This window comes from Jatropha curcas, unplaced genomic scaffold (genome assembly GCF_041381405.1).
Source record: "Jatropha curcas cultivar XTBG-Jc1 unplaced genomic scaffold, XTBG_Jcur_1.0 HiC_scaffold_816_pilon, whole genome shotgun sequence".
NCBI lineage: Eukaryota > Viridiplantae > Streptophyta > Magnoliopsida > Malpighiales > Euphorbiaceae > Jatropha > Jatropha curcas.
This window is the reverse complement of record NW_028322544.1, coordinates 78,237-100,998: the sequence shown is the minus strand read 5'-3', so window position 1 is coordinate 100,998 and position 22,762 is coordinate 78,237. Positions and strand designations below refer to the sequence as shown.

At 28.0% G+C, this 22,762-nt stretch overlaps 1 protein-coding gene and 1 pseudogene across 6 annotated transcripts; both read left to right on the top strand.

Moving 5' to 3' along the window:
- The first annotated feature begins 156 nt into the window (after positions 1 to 156).
- On the top strand, positions 157 to 15,550 carry LOC149491711 (MADS-box protein JOINTLESS-like). Of its 5 annotated transcripts, XM_089717106.1 has the most exons (10): positions 172 to 567; positions 6,056 to 6,134; positions 6,794 to 6,855; positions 7,124 to 7,223; positions 7,551 to 7,592; positions 7,801 to 7,842; positions 7,931 to 9,501; positions 10,838 to 10,931; positions 11,425 to 11,601; positions 15,391 to 15,550. In XM_089717106.1, exons 1-7 carry the CDS (start codon positions 386 to 388, stop codon positions 8,171 to 8,173), a joined length of 750 nt encoding a protein of 249 aa, XP_089573232.1. In that variant the 5' UTR covers positions 172 to 385; the 3' UTR covers positions 8,174 to 9,501; positions 10,838 to 10,931; positions 11,425 to 11,601; positions 15,391 to 15,550. The 5 variants fall into 5 exon arrangements, with proteins under 5 accessions (XP_089573234.1, XP_089573232.1, XP_089573231.1 ...); XM_089717109.1 differs by lacking the exons at positions 11,425 to 11,601; positions 15,391 to 15,550 and having other exon boundaries at positions 175 to 567; positions 7,931 to 8,064; positions 8,373 to 9,501; positions 10,838 to 11,316; XM_089717107.1 differs by lacking the exons at positions 11,425 to 11,601; positions 15,391 to 15,550 and having other exon boundaries at positions 184 to 567; positions 7,931 to 8,064; positions 8,368 to 9,501; positions 10,838 to 11,316.
- LOC149491710 (MADS-box protein SVP pseudogene) lies at positions 15,408 to 22,704 on the top strand (annotated as a pseudogene). Its single transcript, XR_016319302.1, has 4 exons — positions 15,408 to 15,550; positions 16,281 to 16,466; positions 21,907 to 21,984; positions 22,640 to 22,704. The product of XR_016319302.1 is annotated as an MADS-box protein SVP pseudogene (transcript).
- The last annotated feature ends 58 nt before the right edge of the window (positions 22,705 to 22,762 follow it).

The window sequence follows — 22,762 nt, the reverse complement described above, 5'->3', positions numbered from 1 at the left end:
AGGTAAAAGTTTGTTTTCTCTGATTGATCTTTAATTCTTGATTTTTTATATATATATTGCTAAAATTGTTTTCCCCTTTCTTTGCGGTGTTGGGTTACTGGGTTTGCACTTCTTGTAAAGCAAGATCTAGTATTGATTTTTTTTTTTTTTTTTTTTGGTAATTAATAACATGTTACCTCTTCCAACTAAAGCTGTGACTGATTTTTCACAAATCTTTAATTTTATTTAATTATTTTTTGAAGTTTTAGGTAAGGAAGTGCAGTCAGATTGTTTCTTTCTTGATTAAAAACAAAATTCTCTCGAAATTATAATTAATTATTTTGGGTGATTTTGCATGAAGGGTCAGTGTTGAATTAATTTTTTATTTTCTTGGAAAAAAGAAAAAATGACAAGGCAGAAAATCCAGATAAAAAAGATTGACAACAATACAGCAAGACAAGTGACTTTTTCTAAGAGAAGAAGAGGGCTTTTCAAGAAAGCATATGAGCTCTCCACTCTTTGTGATGCTGAGATTGCTCTTATAGTCTTTTCTGGAACTGGAAAGCTTTTTGAGTATGCAAGTTCAAGGTTCATATCTCTCTCTTTCTCTCTTTCTTGCCATATTTTCTTTCATTTTGGGCTACTTTCTTGTGATATTTCATTGTTCAATCTTGGATTACTTATTTCTGGTTTCTTTTAAACCAACCAAACTGAAAAAAGAAGAGAAATAGATGAAATATATGTGCAATAGAATATTCTTTTGGTTTCTGTGAACTCAAAATTATAATTTTCCTTAGCTTGAGTCAGAGATGCCATTTATATATAGCTCTCAAGTGTTTGATATTTGTTCCAAATCATTTGCCTTCAAGGACTAGAAATATTAATTTCTGGTCTGTGGTTTTTGTCAGAACTCAGAAGGTTTCTCTATTCTAGGGATGTTGTACATCTTCTATTCTTTTCAGAAGATTATATATAGTACTTCTACATGCTATTGGATATGAAAGTTACTTACTTTGATTTACTTTTAGGCAAAGGAATACTAATACTAATGTTAATAATTGGATTTTTAAGCTATATTTAGGGAACTGAATGAGGGATAGCTTACTTGAACTTGCAGCTTGTTAAGAAAAGTTCGTGTTGATTGTTCCATATGGAGAAAAGTCATCATTGTTCCATATTGTAAAACCTATATTCACTCACTTAGCTAAAGTGTGAATCACTTTTTCTATTTTTTTTTTTTTTTTTAATCAACATATGCTCAATGCAGCTGGTCATTTTTCCTCCATTTCATTAAAATTCTTTTGCAATTAATGCGGGAAAAAAAAAAAAAAAAAAGAGAAGTTCATATTGATTATAGCGTATATTTGATTTCTACTTGAAGAAATCTCTTCAACTACAAGATTTTTTGTTTGGATTGTAGCTAGCTTTTGGCTTTTGTTTTCATTGATTCGAATTATATTTTCTCTTATCTCAATAGATCATATGTACAGAATCCTAAAACAAAAGATTTATAACTATTTGTTCTACAATTTTCTTGCTTTGTTTGCATGCTTCTGTTGTACTTATGAGATGCTCCAGATTTTTTGCATGCTTCATGGGTTAGGTTTGAATTTTTTTTTTTTTTTTTTTGGATACCCTCGTTGCTTGGGAGTAGTTACTGCTGTTTGTTAAGTTTTTTCCTGGATTTTAATTTAATAATAATAAATAGTATTTTTTTCTGATAAAAAAAAAAAAAAGAGTTTTGGTTTGTATGGTAGCAAAATATCATGCATGGTTTTGATTCATTTTGCATTAACCATATTAACTAAATTTTAGTCAAGCCATAAGAAATGGTAGAATTACCCATGCTATGTGTTATTGAGTCAAAAGAAGCAATATGGCATGAATCTTACTGTAGATTAAGGTCATGTTATTACAAGAACGGTTTAGTTAATGAAAATCAAAATCCTTGTAGATAATAAAAATCTTTTGTTTTCTTTGTTCAAACATACATATTTGATGTAATCTGAGTGTGCACATATTATCTTTCATTTTAATTTTTTCTATAAGTTTAAATATTTATTCAATTTAAAGTAAAAATAAAAATCAATTTTAAATATATGTTTGATTATTTGTTTTTTGCTCATTCTGAAACAAAATTGTTTTTGCTAAATATTTATTGTTATGGATTACATGCATATTTGCATGAGATGGATCTTATTAACTTGTTTTTATAACCTTTAGTTTTTTTTTTTATCAGCAAAATTTTTAATTTTATTAATTAAAATTACGAAGAAAAAATTTAATAAAACCTCAGCAAAACTAAACCTAAGCCAATACGCTTTCTTCAAAACACCCAATCCTAGTCGAAAAATGTTAAGTTAAAAAAACTTGGACTGAAATATATCAATACAAAGAACAACGATAAAAGGTAAATTTTTTGTGAGAAGAAACTATAACACTCCTAACAAAATTTTTGCAGTAATTACATAGTCCTTTTTCATAGCGTTCTTTTAAACTATTATTAATTATACTTGAAGGTGTAAAAATGAGTTGTTTCTAAGATATATACTTCTAAATATGAAAATAATTGCAATCATATATGTACAAAGAAATATATTTAGAGTATATTTTGATAATAGTTTTTCATGATTCTCTCAAAGAAAAAAATTTCAAGAACTATAATGGGTCAATTTCTCCAAGTTCTATAATGTTTTGCAAATTCTACCATAATTTAAAATTTAAGTAATTTGAAAGATTGTTTATAATTTTTTGTCTACCAGTCAAAATTATATATAAAAAAAGAGAATAATTTTCTGTTTATAATTGTTTGTCCACCAATCAAAATTATATATAAAAAAAGAAAATGTTTTTCTGTTTATAATTGTGTCCACCAGTCAAAATTGAAAAAAGAATATTGAAATATTATTAACATAAATAAAAAATAACCTTTTAATTTTGTCTATTTCTCTATCCTTCCACCCACTCATTGTTTCTTGCTCTCTTTCTTTCTCTTCACTGTCTTCACCTTCTTATGAATCAATTAATAGAAACATTGTCTAATACTTTTGTTTTCAAGTGTGAAATCCAATTATACATCACTAAATATCAATTTAAGAAGCTATAATGCAAACCCCACCATCACTAAATACATCTCAGAGACTCCTTATCATAGTTACTACCTTCATTGCCACTACCATCAAAATAGTCAAGAAATATTTTATATTTTAGATTGTGTTGGTAACAACTTTTAAGTAAGCGCTACTTAAAAAGATTATTCAGTAACATAACGTTTGAACTAGCTTTTAGAGGTTTCGGTAGCGTTTTGTGAAAAGCTAACTCATCTAACGTTTAGCTCATAAGAAGATATTCAAACAACTAATAGCTAAACGCTACTAAAACAGCTGACACGCTACTAAAACAGCTGACAGCTACCAAAATAACTAATTTTATCGAACAAATTTTTTAGTAGTTGTGATTTGTTTTGAATTGTTGTTTGCTTGATTCCCTATTAATGGGTTCTTGAAAATTGCTTGATAATTTTTAAGGGTTTTTTTTTTCTATCTGGTTTTTTTTTTTTTTTTTTTTTTTCTATCTGTGAGAGAGGGAAAGTTAGGTATGATGGATTTATGAAAGTAGAAAGGAGAAAAAAAAAATAAAGAAATTAAATTTTTGTTCATGTTAAACATAAAAACTATTCATTTTTCATTTTTTAACCAATAGAGTATAATTGCAAATAACTTGCCAAATTAGAGTATAATACGGTAAAATTACAAAAATAAAAAAATACTTTGAAATATAGTTACCCATTAAGCCTCCAAATACATGAGTTTTATGATTTCCTTTTTAATACACTATTAATTCTCTACTCATTTATAATATATATATATATATATATATATATATATATATATATATATATATATATATAAATAAAGTTTGTATTTTATCTTAAACTGCTACGAATATAAGTCTGTGTTTACGGCACCTTTCTCTTCTCCCTCCACACTCTGACTTAATTCTGGGGATCCCAGGTTAAGGTTGCAGGAACCCTAAACCTTTGTGCTAAATTGTTGATTAAATTTGTTATAAGTATGCTCTGTGGATGCAGCTTAGTCTGATCTTCCACATCAGAAATACTGTGTAAACTATATGTTGATTCTGAAGTAAAATCATACTTAATGAATTATATAAGTATTCATATAAACCCAATTAATCATAGTATTTTAGTTCACAGTTATAATTTATCTTTAAATATTTGTATCTGTATTTATTTAAATCCCAGTAATAATCTTAGTTCTCTACATATATATGATTTGTAATTTTAAAGTCTTAAGTCTTCGTCATTAGTCTTAAGTCTTTAGTAAAAGTCTTTTTGTTTTGTTTAGTCTTTAGTCTAGTCTTTAGTCATTAAGTCTTAAGTCTTAAAGTATAGTCTTTAGTCTTATATAAAGTCTTTAGTCTAGTCTTTATATATATATATATATATATATATATATATATATATATATATATATATATATATATCAATGTATATATATATATATATATATCAATGTTTTTCATTCATCTGAAATATATGTTTTTAACAGACGTTTTAAGTCAGATGTTAATATTTAAGCCTGTTCGACAATACTAGCTGTTTTAGTAGTTGCTAACGTTGTTTTAGTTGTTAGTTGTTTTGGTTAGCTTTTAGTTGTTTATATAAGAGTTTAAATTAGAAGTGTTAGGTAAAAACATCTGATTAATTTAAAATAACGGAAAAAAGAACATTAATTGTTTAGTTAGCTAAATTCAAGGACAAAAAATTAGGCGTGATTCTCAAAAAAATTTGATTTATGACATGAAAAGCTAAGTTTTAGAGTATTTGCAGTTTCATAAAAAAGCAGTTTACACTAAATGTTAACTCATAAGTTGTTGCCAAACAAGGTCTCAGTTAGAGGAAATAAATTTTAACCAAAAAAGAAATTCTATATATTATTTTCTTCATTTATACCTTGGTTTAGATTTCAATTTTTTAAAATTCATGTAAGCTTATTTAATATAATGTTCCTCTAATTCTGTTTGTCATTCGAGGTTAATTTGGCTTTTCTTTCTTTTTTTTTTCTTTCTTATAAAGTAAAAATTCTTGCAAGCATATATTTTTCAAAATTTTTTTTAGCTAATATTGATGAAATATTTTTCAAAATTTTTGCCCTAATCTTCCAATCTCTTTATATTGAATTACATATATATATAGAAGGTCTTAGTACATACAGGCCTAAGCAAACACAAAATATTATGCCATACAAAGGGAATTTTGGAAATCAATAGTTATAATATACTTTCTCTCTCTATCAAGTCTGTTTCTTTCTCTTCTTCTTGAAGTCTCTTGAATTCTCCTTACTCCTCCTCTCAATCAGTTCCTTCTCTTCTCTTTCTTTCTCTATGATTCTCAGTTGCCAAACACTCTTAAACCCTAGATTAGGATATATGTGACATCTAATCAATTTCTTGCCTCTTGTGCATGCCCTTCCAAGTTATCAACCTAATCGAAAAGCACTCTTTTTGGTATGTTAGACAGAGTAATAGATGATAGTTTTCTCCATCCTTATAAACTCAGGAAATTATTTACCTACACAGAGTTAATGCATCTAATAAATCTAATTGATTATGAACAGGGTAAATAAAGTTTTGAATGTTTTTCGTCAAAAAAATGGTATAGTAATAAATATTGACAGGTAAGATGAATATATGCATAATATAGACAAATTTTTCTCATAAATCCAACGGCCATCGAAAATTTGAATTTAAGACTTTCAAATAGAAATTTCAAAAGACTATTAAGTTATCTCCTTCCCTTTACTTTATCAACTCACAATCAATTTGGTAAATAAAGCAAGCATTTTTCAGAAAATAAGAGTAATGTATACGTAAAAAAGGGTAAATTAGGTTATTGCAATGCGTACCGCTAATGAATCTTTCTAAACTGAGGTGCCTAAACTTATGAATCTTTCTAACTTTTTTTCTATTTCAATTTATTTTTTGTTTTATTATGGTTTTTGTAATTATACCAATAAACAAAAGAAATGACTTGGCCTACCTTTTGCTTTTGAAGTATGAACCAGGTCATCGGAAGGCGCAATCTACAGCAAAAGAACTTTGGCAAGTTCGATCAGTCTTCTCTTGAACAGCAAGTAAGACATCATGGCTTCTAAAATTACTAATTGCCATTGTCAAACAATAGCTATTTTCAATGTTTACTATTTAAGTATTTCAAAGATAATTTCTAAAATACATGGTCACTTCTAGAGAATCAAGTCAGAATCAGAACCATACAACTATATATATATGTATAAATATATATTGTCAAGTTACCTTAAAATATACTTGGATGTATTTTAAGCAATAAATAGGAGAGTGTCGATATAACAATCTAAAGAGCAATTGTAGCTAGTATTTTTCAATTTATTTTAATTGCAAAATTTAATAATTTTAATAAAATTAAGTATAATCCATTCAAAATATAAAGAATTTAAATATATTAGGTGTAAATTTACAAATAAATTTCATACAAGTTTGCTAAATTTTTATATCCCAGATAGCTTTTATTTTATTATTATTTTCTTTAATCCATCCCCCCCACCCCCCACATAATCTCTTATTATTTTTATTATTTTTTTATAAATATATGCCTTATTTTCTTGTAGAATTCATTTTTTATCATTTGTTATAATTAGCTTTTTATTTATTTTTACCATTTCGTAGAATTCATTTTCCTCATACTAAACAAGCACTCAGTATTATTTGTTCCACAAGTAATGTGACTTGAAAGCATTTACATATCCCCTTTTAGCTCGAAGATGGTACATTCACAGCCCTCAGCAAGGAAGTAGCAGAAAGGACACTTGAATTAAGGTAACGTGTTTTTGGAATTCTGTGTACCTTCTTATCTCAAGAAGATTTCAATCTTATTTAACTTGAGGTTTTCCAGATTTTTTTACCTACTATTTACGAGGTAAGACGGATGTATTTGGAGGACATGATGGTTCAGGTTTAGAAACTTAATAATGCTATGTATTTTCTACATTTAAATTAATAAAAGAATTTTATATTGCTGATAAAAAAAAATGTATATCTAAGTTTACATACAATGTTGAGATTTGTTTCATTTAATGCATGATAGGCGTATGAGAGGAGAAGAACTCCAGCGATTGAGCATTGAGCAACTACAAGAATTAGAGAAGTCACTTGAAAGAGGCTTGAAACGAGTTCTGGAAACTAAGGTTTATGCATTTTTATATTGTGTATATCAATTTTACTCGGTTTCTTCTTGAACTGATAAGTTACCCTAATAGTTCTTGGTTTCAAACCCTAATAACCAGATTAACAAAAAGAAAAAGAAAAGGACTAGTCAGTGAACTTTTATTGTTGCAATGTTAATTTTCTCTTTGATCCATCTTAACCATGTTTTGTGATTCCAGATCTTGACAAATTCCAGGGAATTTAAGGCTCTTAAATCCAGAAATGGCTTTTAGAATACTTTTCCAAGTTGAAAACTTGGTTTATTAATTCGACTAGAATGTGATGCAATTTTATTTGTGGTGTTTCAGAGTCATGTAATTACAAATGAGATCAATGCCCTCAAAAGCAAGGTCATATGCCCATCTTTGAACTGTAACTGTTGCTCGCCTTCCATGTAGTTTTATTGATGAGTAAAAGAGATCATTTTACAACTGTTCTCATATATAATTTTCTATAATATAATTTTTGAGGTTGATGGGGTTGGTTTATTTGCTTTATTATTATTTTAAAAAAAAAAAAATTTATATCTTTGCTCTTTTTTTCCCTCATAATTTGCAGGAAGCTCAACTAATAGAAGAGAATGAGCGACTAAAGCAACAAGTCTGTGAGATCTTTTATTTTCAGTTCTTTATTTTTACCAGTACTCTAAACTAACTTCTGAGTTCCTTTCTGTGTATTTGTATGGTAGATAATGAATGTACCAATGGTCAGACTGCATTTATCTGAACCAGGACACTCATCAGATTCCATGATCACTAATACCAGCAGCTCTGCAGATCCTTCTCAAGACTATGAAGGAACCTACACTTTCCTTAGATTGGGGTTGGTTTTTTACACTCAGTTCATTTCCTTGCAAGATGAGTTATTTTTATCCTCTTCTCTTGGTTGCACCATAGGTTTGTTTTGGACCATAGTCCTTAAACAAAAATAAATTAATAAATGGAAGCTTAAAGGTGGCAGGTAAATAGTTTATTTTCAATAGAAAAACAAATCCTCTAGTGCAACATACTATACATTATGTTAACTGCTGTGATTCGGATAAACTAACATAATAATATTTATTTTTATGAGATAATTATACTTTAGGATCTTCTGTACCTTAACTTTAATATTAATTCTGAACAGTGCAGTAGCCAAAATAAGATGGGGTGACTTTTACCTGTTCTTGGATGTTAATCAAGCAACCAAGTGAAAATATTTATTTCATTGGAAATGGAAGAAAATTATTTCTCAGAAGTTGCTTGTAATATAAGGAGACTATTCCGGTTGCTGAATGCAAGGCTTCCAATGGGGATTTGTAGCGACGTAGTTGCTTGGTATCTATAAAGTATATATCCAAGGGCTCTATTTCTCTTGCTCTCATAGCAAATGGTTGCAGATATGGTATACAAAGTATATGATATTATCTGATAATACACTCATATGTATGTAGATGATACTATTCGAATACAGACCAGAAACCTAATTCTCAAAATGCAAAGGCTCTTCTGAAGCAGGAAATTTTGTAATAAAATGGATCACATGATCTTATATTTGTGTAGTTTTTGAAGCTTTGCTCTAAAATAAGGTTAATATTGTTGAAAGGGATGTAAAGACCGAGCACTGCCTACTTAATATTTAAAGTCATGTAAAATTGCTAAACTGGTGTGCTTGAAGGTAGGTTTTGCCTAATGATGCTTTTATGATTGCATTTTCCATGTTGGAGCTGCTGCTCATCTGTTACTTTCATCTTGGGCTATAAACTTACCATTGCCTACTTATTGGGCTTATTTCAAGCATTGTCACGGTTATGTCAGCTGTGATGGATATGTGTTTGGCTTCTTGATAGAGCATTGCTTCTTGCTTTGCTGTTCTAGTGCTCTATTTGATGCTACTTTGCTATTGTTGCACCTAAACCTGGAAGCTTCCAATATCCAAGTTTAAAGGCAAGTGGTTTTATTACCTTTCCTAACATGATACTCGAGCATATTTAAATATGTAAGGATTATTCACTTTAGCATGATCGTGGAGTGCTCATTTACTATTCAACTTTCTTTGCTGAAGTTGAATCCTTAAGAGAAAAGGTCGCGGAAGAGGTTTCACTATAATTTAAACTAATGACAAATCATTTGTTGTTTTAGAGCATAGATATTTTATTTCTAAAGGCAGAACATGCAGTTTAATTTTGAGGTCCGGCCAACAAATTCAGACCATTATATGTGCTCCAAGTCTCCTTCTAGTGTGATTGTTCAAGTTCCTGTATCTCCACTAGAAAAACAGGTATAATCCTTAATATTCTATCAGTGAGTCCGATATGATGAAAATTCACATCTTGTTCTGTATGCCTGTTGATTAATGCATTATTGTTTTGATTCTAAATAGGATAGCCAATATGCATTGTTTCATTTAAGTTTTACTTGTCCTGTACTATTTAGTGGCAAAGGGGTGATTCTGACTTTTTGTTTATGGCACGAGTATTGTGCAATGCATAAGGCATGATTGAGTGTATGTCCCATTGTATTAGTGTGATAGCATATGTTTTCTTTGGTCTGTCTATGATTTTTTTTTTTTTTTTGAGCAATGTTGTGTTACCACGACATCCATAGTCCCATTACGAATATGCATTCGCTCTGTATTTACTTATTGGCTTCCTTGCTTGAATTTCTTTCAATGGTTTGCATCTCTTCAAAATGATTTAGCAGCTACTTGGTGAAGTGGAAATAACTTATCCTCAACTAAAGGTACTTGTATAAAATACTTCTGATGTATTTTTGTTGAATAGTCATTTTGTTTCATGCTTATTCATTTTCACGGTTGGCAAAGTGTCCAGGACATGCAACAGCATTGCACGTTATTTATAAAATTGCAATGTCGTATTTTCTTTATCACTCTATGCTTCTTGAAGATTGTACAGCTGTTTTAAGGACATGTTCTGTAACTTTGAAGCAGAGAACTCATTTGTGTTTTAAGTCAGTGATCATACAATATTGCAGCAATGTTTCCTTGGGAGCTAAATATCCATTTAGGTTTAGTCTAATCAACATTTTGGTAACTAAATTTAGGGGTCAAAAGAACATAGTAAAAACTCATCATTTTGGTCTATGAAAGGACTAAGTGTTAATTTTCGTAAAATTAAGAACCAACATATATATTAGGTCAAGCCTTGGGGTATTTTGTTATTATTTGAATTTCAAGGATTTGATGGGACAATCATTATGCTGGTGAAATCAGTCTGAATTTATTTGTTGTGAATGTATTCATTTTCCTGAAGATGCTGCTGTGCACCCTTTTTTCTTTTAATGTACTTGTTTATACTGTTCATTTCCCAGTTCAATAAAATTGAGAGGATGGATGCACGGCTGAGTCAAGTGGGGTAGTACTTGAAAATTAAATAATTTTGTCTTGTTTATAATTAAATTATTGCAGATAACTGCAAAGCTGTCTACATCCTCAAAATCTGATTATGAATCTTTATTGCATGCAACAACTGATCATGTCATTTGTTTTGATTATTTGTTGTGTGCTTACATTACATTCTTGCTACTTAAATACTCTTGTGCAATACAGAAGTTACCGGAAATGCATTACTAAGATTGGTTACTATGTTCTGGAGAAGAATCATCTGCAGTGATGGACGACAATTGATGAAACTAGTTGGGCAACATTTAAGTTATGGTGTCTCTGAGACCAATTGTGGATCTTCAAACAAGGTAAGCTTAGTTGCAAAGCTCTTTTAACTGTTTTCAGACATTGATTAGAATTTCAAGTACTACAATGGTTGAGAAGTGGAAAACTTTTCTACTGAAATTGTTTTCCTTGCTTTGGCAATATGGCAATAATTGAGCTCCCAAAAACGTTTTGCAAGGAATCGAGTTTTCTAGTTCAAGGCTTCTTCTTCTCTTGTTCTAGGAACAATACACAAGTTTTGTAATTCCGTTGTTGTTGCGGGTATTGTTGATAAAAGTACTAGGTCGGTGGTATTGATAAGAGTTTATTTGAAATAATTTTGTAGTAGAAACAGCTAAAAAGCAGTTTCATGTAACGCCATTCTAGAAAGGAAATTTTCCAATCATAATGCAATTTTGTGTTCCACTATCAAGTGTGCAACACTACAGCTAGATAATTGGAATCATTGCCCACCATCTATCATTGTCAAGGTATTATTAAAAAAATATATAATATTGCATAAAATTCACCATATAGGGCCGGGCTCGACTTGGACTGACATCTCTAAACTGAGGCCGGACCTTAAATCTGCTCAGGATACGCCCACCGGTAATTCAAGGGCAAAAAATTTAGGGCCGAAGTCTTTATTTTTGCCTCAGGAGATGGCAGCTCGGCCATGTCCACCCCTTCAGATGTTACTTCTTTCTTTCAATGGTAAGTGTCATGTTTATTTCAATTTTTTTTTCACACTTGTTTTTCATTCATTACGAACATAAACAAGCTAAATGGAAATATATGTGCATGATATAATATATGCGGAATAATTAATTTGATTAGTGATAATTCCTGAAAAGAAATTCTCTGAATTTTTTTATTTATTTCGAGTGAAAGATATTTTTGAGTTTGTTCACATGTCAATCAAAAATAAAATTGGATTAATTAACGATTCAAACTTTCAATGTATGATTCTTTAACTCTCTCTATATTTATATATTGTAACTTTCTTTTTAAGTCGTTTTACGACTATGATTTTTTCTCAAAATGTAATTCGTTTTGAGTATTTTAAGTAGTAATAAATTATATTTTTCCGATATTACCTTTATTTATATAGAATAACTAATTTTAGTTTTGAGATAAATGATATTACCTTTAAATTATCATTGATTTTGTTATAATTTAGAAAAATTAATTACCTTATTAATTCCTGTGTAAAAACATCAAGCATAAATTAAATCAAATGATAAATTAAAAATCATTATTCATTGTTTAATATTTAAAAAGTATATAAGTATTTTTACCATATAATTTTTTACTATTTATCTTACAAATAAATAATATACTATTAACTTATTAGTATATATCCAAAATAGTATAAAAAAAAAAGTATGAATAAAAAAGTTTTTTTTTTTTTTTTTTGAAGGAATATGGAGAAGTATTGGTGTAATTATTTATGGACATTGTCATTTTCTGTCCTATTTGCTCCATCTTCTATTCCATTTTGAGGTATTGCATCTGAGGCCTGAGGGTCCGATAGCATTATTGCATGTGGGCTCCACTTTTTTTTTGTCTTTTTGAAGAAAATTTTGCCTATACTTAAATGTAGAGTTCAATTTTAAAATAGAAATAAAATAAATTAAACCAAATTGCATTTTAAAAATGAAATCAATTTAAATGAAATATAATTTAGAATCAAACCAATTCAATCGGTGAATTTTGGTTAGTTGTTGCGTTTATTTTTAGTTTGATTTGAATATATTTTTTATGTGTCATAGAACCGAAATGATAAAACATAACCAAATTCACTTGAATCGGTCAATTTAATCGATTCAACCCGATGTATTTCGACTCCAAACCTATTGTGTGGACTCATCTATAAGTGTTCTTAAATCATCTCAAACTGCTCAAATTAATTAAATTGAAAATGGAATTTTTAAAATTAATGATTTAGTTTGATTTGAAATTTTTTCAAACCGCTAAATATTAGTCTAGTTATGATTCGAGAGTTATACCGCCCAATTGAACCAAAACAAAATAATATATAGATATTAATAAATAAATAAATATATAATTTTGACAATATTTTTCTTATCATCATATATTGAAATAATGAATATATATTGTTATTTAAATTTTAAAATTTTAAAGCTATGATTTATTTGCACTTATTTTGTAAAAAAAAAAAAAAAAGAGTTAAGGGAGTAACTATAATACATTTGAGTTGTAAGAAAACTTTGGGATAATATTGGAAAAATAAAGAAATTGCACAAGATGATTAGACATAATAATTTATTTATTTGATTATTATTTTATATTGATGTAAAAATTCATTGAAATTAATTTTTTCTTTTTTTTTTTATTGAAATTAAGGACAGCTCCTGATATTGAGGAGTGCCAAATATTTTTTTTTCTACTATTTTTCCCAATAAAAGACATATTTACCCTTATTAATCTCAAGTGCAGTCAAATAAGGCTGGGGACTGGAGAGGCAAGCTAGTAGACTCTGACTGTAGACCAAAGAAAAACTTTCAAACATTTGGAAGTCAAATAAAGAAAAAAACTTACACGTTTTAGGGTAAAATTGAAAACAATTTGAAACTTAAGTGATCCTCAAAGTCTTCGTTCCTTCAGATAAGTCCTTTCATTTTCTAAATTATTTTCTTTTTCTTCCCCAAACATGAAAAAAAAAAAAAAAAGACTTTCCTCCATTTATTGCTCAACTATTTTCTATCTCCAAATAATTGATTTACCTTTTATTTTGAATGCCAACGCTCTGGTTTATTTTTAGAAAATAATTTACTTTTATAAAATATTTTCAAATGATTATTTTTCGTGTTTGGTTACAATCATCAAAAATTAGTTAAAAATATTAAAAATTTTAATTTATAAGACTATAAAAATATGAATAATAATAGACATTTATATTTTAAAAATTTTATTATTAAATACAAGAAAATATTAAAAAAAGATAAATTATTAAAGTTATCGGTGACAGGTGGCGACGCCTGACACTTGGTATCAGTGGCTATCGATGATTAAAAAATTAAAAATATAATGATACTCTTATAATAAATTTGTGAAGTGTCTAGAAGTTATTTTTCTTAAAAATTCCTTAATTTTTCTTTAATCTGAAAATATTTTCACGTATTTTTCTAAACATCTCATTAAGAAATGTTTAGGAGAAATAACCTAGTATGTATGAGTTATATTAATTTAAATGGAGAAGAGAGAAGAGACAAGATTGGTACGAGGGTACAAGGGAGTCAGAATTCTGACATGACAGCCAGCGTGGCTATCTGTACGGAAAGCTAATAACGCCATGTAAAGTAAGGAAACACTTTTTTTTTTATTTTTTAAGGATATTTTAACATTGGTGTGACATATAACTGTATTTTTTTATTAATATTCAGGCATTAGTTTCCAAAAGAAAACATTATTTAAGAAAATCTCAGAGTCATTGGTTAATGTTTCCAATTGTTTGTATAAAAAAAAAATTGGAATTACACTTTTAGAATCTCTAAATAACAAAATACGATGTAATTAAATTTTCAACTTTCTATATATAAATTTAATATATATTATTAAAATAAACATATTCACCATTTATATTTATTTTCACTCTTTATATTTAAATTCTGATTTCGCCTCTCAATAGCAGAAGAAGGCCTAAGGGGACTATAGCCATCTAAGTTCAAAAAAATTTCTAAATTTACTTTATAATTGAATATAAATTGGTGAAATGTTTTCACTTTGTCCCATAATTTCGAAATATTATTTTAGCAACTCTGGTCAAAACGTTGAATGTTACTGTTTATAGTGATCGATAACCGTAACGTTTGAATGAACTTTTAGAAATTAAAGTAACGCTTTCATTGAATACTAAAAGTACTCCGAAGCTAATAATTATTAGAACGACTAATTTGCCGAGAGATTGACTTTGCCTTCTTTTCTTTGGCTTCGTAATCAGACGTTAAGATTGAATTTGACTCCGCTACTGTACCCTATGTGTTACAATATTATTGAATTATTTTAACTAAACTATTATATACTAAAGATATTAATTTTTTTTGGGTAACTTTTAAAATATTTTAATAGTAAAAACAATAAAATTAAAAATAATTTAAATGAATTTTCCAATAATTCCTTTTTGAAAAATAAGTTATGCTTGAGTACTAAAAAAAGTAGAGTATCTTCTCATTTTCCTTTCCAAATTTTATCTCCCAATTTCTTTTCTCCCTAAAAATCCCTCCATCCAAACAGACCGTAAGTGAACATGTTAAAAAATTTAATCCAAGAAAAAAGAGTTAAAATATATAAATTATAAAATGGTCAAATTTTTTTGTTTCCTATTATTATCAACTAAGTCAATGTGAGAGGACTTTCACTTAACCATTTTCCTGTTTGTTTTTCCATAAAAAGAATCTTCTTTTTTCCTTTTCTAAACTAGGTTAAGAAATATCTTCTCTCTCCTTCCTTTAACACAACTGGTGGATTTTGTATGCAAAGTGTCAACAGTGCCAGAAACGACAGCCTCAGAAAAAAGAAAAAAGAATTTAAAAAAAAAAAAAAAAAGGAAAAAAGTAGAGGTAAAATACATCTGCTTGATCCTTGTTGCTCCTGCTGCTTTTCAAATGAGCTTGGATTGGTAGCTAGAGCCTAACCACAGGTAGGTTTTCTCATAAATTTCCTCTTTCTTTCATTCTTTCTTTTGTCTATAATTCTTTTTGATTCTTGATTATCTATATTTCTTCTTTCTTTGTAAAGGTCCTTTTCTGTTAGGGTTCATTTCTTATCAGATTCTTTGATTTCTTATTTATCTAATCATACGCATATATTCCTTTTCAAGATTTCCCTTATCAGTTACATTTCCATTTAAAGTAACATTCTTTCATTTGGAGTGTGTACTTTGCTTCCTCTTGTCCTCAATTTTTTATTTTTTAAGTTTCTTTCAACTTTAAATACAGTAACAGAAGATTTTCCTTCTCTTTTTTCTTCTTCATCTGCATTTTCCATATATTATATAAAGGTAAAAGTTGTTTTCTCTGATTGATCTTTAATTCTTGATTTTTTATATATATTGCTAAAATTGTTTTCCCCTTTCTTTGCGGTGTTGGGTTACTGGGTTTGCACTTCTTGTAAGCAAGATCTAGTATTGATTTTTTTTTTTTTTTTTTTTTGGTAATTAATAACATGTTACCTCTTCCAACTAAAGCTGTGACTGATTTTCACAAATCTTTAATTTTTTTAATTATTTTTTGAAGTTTTAGGTAAGGAAGTGCAGTCAGATTGTTTCTTCTGATTAAAACAAAATTCTCTCGAAATTATAATTAATTATTTTGGGTGATTTTGCATGAAGGGTCAGTGTTGAATTAATTTTTTATTTTCTTGGAAAAAAGAAAAAATGACAAGGCAGAAAATCCAGATAAAAAAGATTGACAACAATACAGCAAGACAAGTGACTTTTTCTAAGAGAAGAAGAGGGCTTTTCAAGAAAGCATATGAGCTCTCCACTCTTTGTGATGCTGAGATTGCGCTTATAGTCTTTCTGGAACTGGAAAGCTTTTTGAGTATGCAAGTTCAAGGTTCATATCTCTCTCTTTCTCTCTTTCTTGCCATATTTTCTTTCATTTTGGGCTACTTTCTTGTGATATTCATTGTTCAATCTTGGATTACTTATTTCTGGTTTCTTTTAAACCAACCAACTGAAAAAAGAAGGAAATAGATGAAATATATGTGCAATAGAATATTCTTTGGTTTCTGTGAACTCAAAATTATAATTTTCCTTAGCTTGAGTCAGAGATGCCATTTATATATAGCTCTCAAGTGTTTGATATTTGTTCCAAATCATTTGCCTTCAAGGACTAGAAATATTAATTTCTGGTCTGTGGTTTTTGTCAGAACTCAGAAGGTTTCTCTATTCTAGGGATGTTGTACATCTATTCTTTTCAGAAGATTATATATAGTACTTCTACATGCTATTGGATATGAAAGTTACTTACTTGATTTACTTTTAGGCAAAGGAATACTAATACTAATGTTAATAATTGGATTTTTAAGCTATTTAGGGAACTGAATGAGGGATAGCTACTTGAACTTGCAGCTTGTTAAGAAAAGTTCGTGTTGATTGTTCCATATGGAGAAAAGTCATCATTGTTCCATATTGTAAAACCTATATTCACTCACTTAGCTAAAGTGTGAATCACTTTTTCTTTTTTTTTTTTTTTTTAATCAACATATGCTCAATGCAGCTGGTCATTTTTCCTCCATTCATTAAATTCTTTTGCAATTAATGCGGGAAAAAAAAAAAAAAAAGAGAAGTTCATATTGATTATAGCGTATATTGATTTCTACTTGAAGAAATCTCTTCAACTACAAGATTTTTTGTTTGGATTGTAGCTAGCTTTGGCTTTTGTTTCATTGATTCGAATTATATTTTTCTTATCTCAATAGATCATATGTACAGAATCCTAAAACAAAAGATTATAACTATTTGTTCTACAATTTCTTGCTTTGTTTGCATGCTTCTGTTGTACTTATGAGATGCTCCAGATTTTTTGCATGCTTCATGGGTTAGGTTTGAATTTTTTTTTTTTTTTTTGGATACCCTCGTTGCTTGGGAGTAGTTACTGCTGTTTGTTAAGTTTTTCCTGGATTTTAATTTAATAATAATAAATAGTATTTTTTCTGATAAAAAAAAAAAAAAGAGTTTGGTTTGTATGGTAGCAAAATATCATGCATGGTTTTGATTCATTTTGCATTAACCATATTAACTAAATTTTAGTCAAGCCATAAGAAATGGTAGAATTACCCATGCTATGTGTTATTGAGTCAAAAGAAGCAATATGGCATGAATCTTACTGTAGATTAAGGTCATGTTATTACAAGAACGGTTTAGTTAATGAAAATCAAAATCCTTGTAGATAATAAAAATCTTTTGTTTTCTTTGTTCAAACTACATATTTGATGTAATCTGAGTGTGCACATATTATCTTTCATTTTAATTTTTTCTATAAGTTTAAATATTTATTCAATTTAAAGTAAAAATAAAAATCAATTTTAAATATATGTTTGATTATTGTTTTTTGCTCATTCTGAAACAAAATTGTTTTTGCTAAATATTATTGTTATGGATTACATGCATATTTGCATGAGATGGATCTTATTAACTTGTTTTTATAACCTTTAGTTTTTTTTTTATCAGCAAAATTTTTAATTTTATTAATTAAAATTACGAAGAAAAAATTTAATAAAACCTCAGCAAAACTAAACCTAAGCCAATACGCTTTCTTCAAAACACCCAATCCTAGTCGAAAAATGTTAAGTTAAAAAAACTTGGACTGAAATATATCAATACAAAGAACAACGATAAAAGGTAAATTTTTGTGAGAAGAAACTATAACACTCCTAACAAAATTTTTGCAGTAATTACATAGTCCTTTTTCATAGCGTTTTTTAAACTATTATTAATTATACTTGAAGGTGTAAAAAATGCGTTGTTTCTAAGATATATACTTCTAAATATGAAAATAATTGCAATCATATATGTACAAAGAAATATATTTAGAGTATATTTTGATAATAGTTTTTCATGATTCTCTCAAAGAAAAAAATTTCAAGAACTATAATGGGTCAATTTCTCCAAGTTCATAATGTTTGCAAATTCTACATAATTTAAAATGTAAGTAATTTGAAAGATTGTTTATAATTTTTTGTCATACCAAGTCAAAATTATATATAAAAAAAGAGGAATAATGTTTCTGTTTATAATTGTTTGTCCACCAATCAAAATTATATATAAAAAAAGAAAATGTTTTTCTGTTTATAATTGTGTCCACCAGTCAAAATTGAAAAAGAATATTGAAATATTTATTACATAATAAAAATAACCTTTTAATTTTGTCTATTTCTCTATCCTTCCACCCACTCATTGTTCTTGCTCTCTTTCTTCTCTTCACTGTCTTCACCTTCTTATGAATCAATTAATAGAAACATTGTCTATACTTTGTTTTCAAGTGTGAAATCCAATATACATCACTAAATATCAATTTAAGAAGCTATAATGCAAACCCCACCATCACTAAATACATCTCAGAGACTCCTTATCATAGTTACTACCTTCATTGCCACTACCATCAAAATAGTCAAGAAATATTTTATATTTTAGATTGTGTTGGTAACAACTTTTAAGTAAGCGCTACTTAAAAAGATTATTCAGTAACATAACGTTTGAACTAGCTTTTAGAGGTTTCGGTAGCGTTTTGTGAAAAGCTAACTCATCTAACGTTTAGCTCATAAGAAGATATTCAAACAACTAATAGCTAAACGCTACTAAAACAGCTGACACGCTACTAAAACAGCTGACAGCTACCAAAATAACTAATTTTATCGAACAAATTTTTAGTAGTTGTGATTTGTTTGAATTGTTGTTTGCTTGATTCCCTATTAATGGGTTCTTGAAAATTGCTTGATAATTTTTAAGGGTTTTTTTTTTTTTCTATCTGGTTTTTTTTTTTTTTTTTTTCTTTTATCTGTGAGAGAGGGAAAGTAGGTATGATGGATTATGAAAGTAGAAAGGAGAAAAAAAAAATAAAGAAATTAAATTTTGTTCATGTTAAACATAAAACTATTCATTTTTCATTTTTTAAACCAATAGAGTATAATTGCAAATAACTTTGCCAAATTAGAGTATAATACGGTAAAATTACAAAAATAAAAAAATACTTTGAAATATAGTTACCCATTAAGCCTCCAAATACATGAGTTTATGATTTCCTTTTTAATACACTATTAATTCTCTACTCATTATAATATATATATATATATATATATATATATATATAATATATATATATATATATAATAAAGTTTGTATTTTATCTTAAACTGCTACGAATATAAGTCTGTGTTTACGGCACCTTTCTCTTCTCCCTCCACACTCTGACTTAATTCTGGGGATCCCGGTTAAGGTTGCAGGAACCCTAAACCTTTGTGCTAAATGTTGATTAAATTTGTTATAAAGTATGCTCTGTGGATGCAGCTTAGTCTGATCTTCCACATCAGAAATACTGTGTAAACTATATGTTGATTCTGAAGTAAAATCATACTTAATGAATTATATAAGTATTCATATAAACCCAATTAATCATAGTATTTTAGTTCACAGTTATAATTATTCTTTAAATATTTGTATCTGTATTTATTAAATCCCAGTAATAATCTTAGTTCTCTACATATATATGATTTGTAATTTTAAAGTCTTAAGTCTTCGTCATTAGTCTTAAGTCTTAGTAAAAGTCTTTTTGTTTTGTTAGTCTTTAGTCTAGTCTTTAGTCATTAAGTCTTAAGTCTTAAAGTATAGTCTTTAGTCTTATATAAGTCTTTAGTCTAGTCTTATATTATATATATATCTATAATATATATATATATATATATATATATATATATATATATCAATGTATATATATATATATATATATCAATGTTTTTCATTCATCTTGAATATATGTTTTTAACAGACGTTTTAAGTCAGATGTTAATATTAAGCCTGTTCGACAATACTAGCTGTTTTTAGTAGTTGCTAACGTTGTTTTAGTTGTTAGTTGTTTTGGTTAGCTTTTAGTTGTTTATATAAGAGTTTTAAATTAGAAGTGTTAGGTAAAAACATCTGATTAATTTAAAATAACGGAAAAAAGAACATTAATTGTTTAGTTAGCTAAATTCAAGGACAAAAATTAGGCGTGATTCTCAAAAAAATTTGATTTATGACATGAAAAGCTAAGTTTTAGAGTATTGCAGTTTCATAAAAAAGCAGTTTACACTAAATGTTACTCATAAGTTGTTGCCAAACAAGGTCTCAGTTAGAGGAAATAAATTTTAACCAAAAAGAAATTCTATATATTATTTTCTTCATTTATACCTTGGTTTAGATTTCAATTTTTTAAAATTCATGTAAGCTTATTTAATATAATGTTCCTCTAATTCTGTTTGTCATTCGAGGTTAATTTGGCTTTTCTTTCTTTTTTTTTTTTCTTTCTTATAAAGTTAAAATTCTTGCAAGCATTATATTTTTCAAAATTTTTTTTAGCTATATTGATGAAATATTTTTCAAAATTTTTGCCCTAATCTTCCAATCTCTTTATATTGAATGACATATATATATAGAAGGTCTTAGTACATACAGGCTAAGCAAACACACAAAATATTATGCCATACAAGGGAATTTGGAAATCAATAGTTATAATATACTTTCTCTCTCTATCAAGTCTGTTTCTTTCTCTTTCTTCTTGAAGTCTCTTGAATTCTCCTTACTCCTCCTCTCAATCAGTTCCTTCTCTTCTCTTTCTTTCTCTATGTTCTCAGTTGCCAAACACTCTTAAACCCTAGATTAGGATATATGTGACATCTAATCAATTTCTTGCCTCTTGTGCATGCCCTTCCAAGTTATCAACCTAATCGAAAAGCACTCTTTTTGGTATGTTAGACAGAGTAATAGATGATAGTTTCTCCATCCTTATAAACTCAGGAAATTATTTACCTACACAGAGTAATGCATCTAATAAATCTAATTGATTATGAAACAGGGTAAATAAAGTTTTGAATGTTTTTCGTCAAAAAAATGGTATAGTAAGTAAATATTGACAGGTAAGATGAATATATGCATAATATAGACAAATTTTTCTCATAAATCCAACGGCCATCCGAAAATTTGAATTTAAGACTTTCAAATAGAAATTTCAAAAGACTATTAAGTTATCTCCTTCCCTTTACTTTATCAACTCACAATCAATTTGGTAAATAAAGCAAGCATTTTTTTCAGAAAATAAGAGTAATGTATACGTAAAAAGGGTAAATTAGGTTATTGCAATGCGTACCGCTAATGAATCTTTCTAAACTGAGGTGCCTAAACTTATGAATCTTTCTAAACTTTTTTTCTATTTCAATTTATTTTTTGTTTTATTATGGTTTTTTGTAATTATACCAATAAACAAAAGAAATGACTTGGCCTACCTTTTGCTTTTGAAGTATGAACCAGGTCATCGGAAGGCGCAATCTACAGCAAAGAACTTTGGCAAGTTCGATCAGTCTTCTCTTGAACAGCAAGTAAGACATCATGGCTTCTAAAATTACTAATTGCCATTGTCAAACAATAGCTATTTTCAATGTTTACTATTTAAGTATTTCAAAGATAATTTCTAAAATACATGGTCACTTCTAGAGAATCAAGTCAGAATCAGAACCATACAACTATATATATATGTATAAATATATATTGTCAAGTTACCTTAAATATACTTGGATGTATTTTAAGCAATAAATAGGAGAGTGTCGATATAACAATCTAAAGAGCAATTGTAGCTAGTATTTTTCAATTTATTTTAATTGCAAAATTTAATAATTTTAATAAATTAAGTATAATCCATTCAAATATAAAGAATTTAAATATATTAGGTGTAAATTTACAAATAAATTTCATACAAGTTTGCTAAATTTTTATATCCCAGATAGCTTTTATTTTATTATTATTTTCTTTAATCCATCCCCCCCACCCCCCACATAATCTCTTATTATTTTTATTATTTTTTTATAAATATATGCCTTATTTTCTTGTAGAATTCATTTTTATCATTTGTTATAATTAGCTTTTTATTTATTTTTACCATTTCGTAGAATTCATTTTCCTCATACTAAACAAGCACTCAGTATTATTTGTTCCACAAGTAATGTGACTTGAAAGCATTTACATATCCCCTTTTAGCTCGAAGATGGTACATTCACAGCCTCAGCAAGGAAGTAGCAGAAAGGACACTTGAATTAAGGTAACGTGTTTTTGGAATTCTGTGTACCTTCTTATCTCAAGAAGATTCAATCTTATTTAACT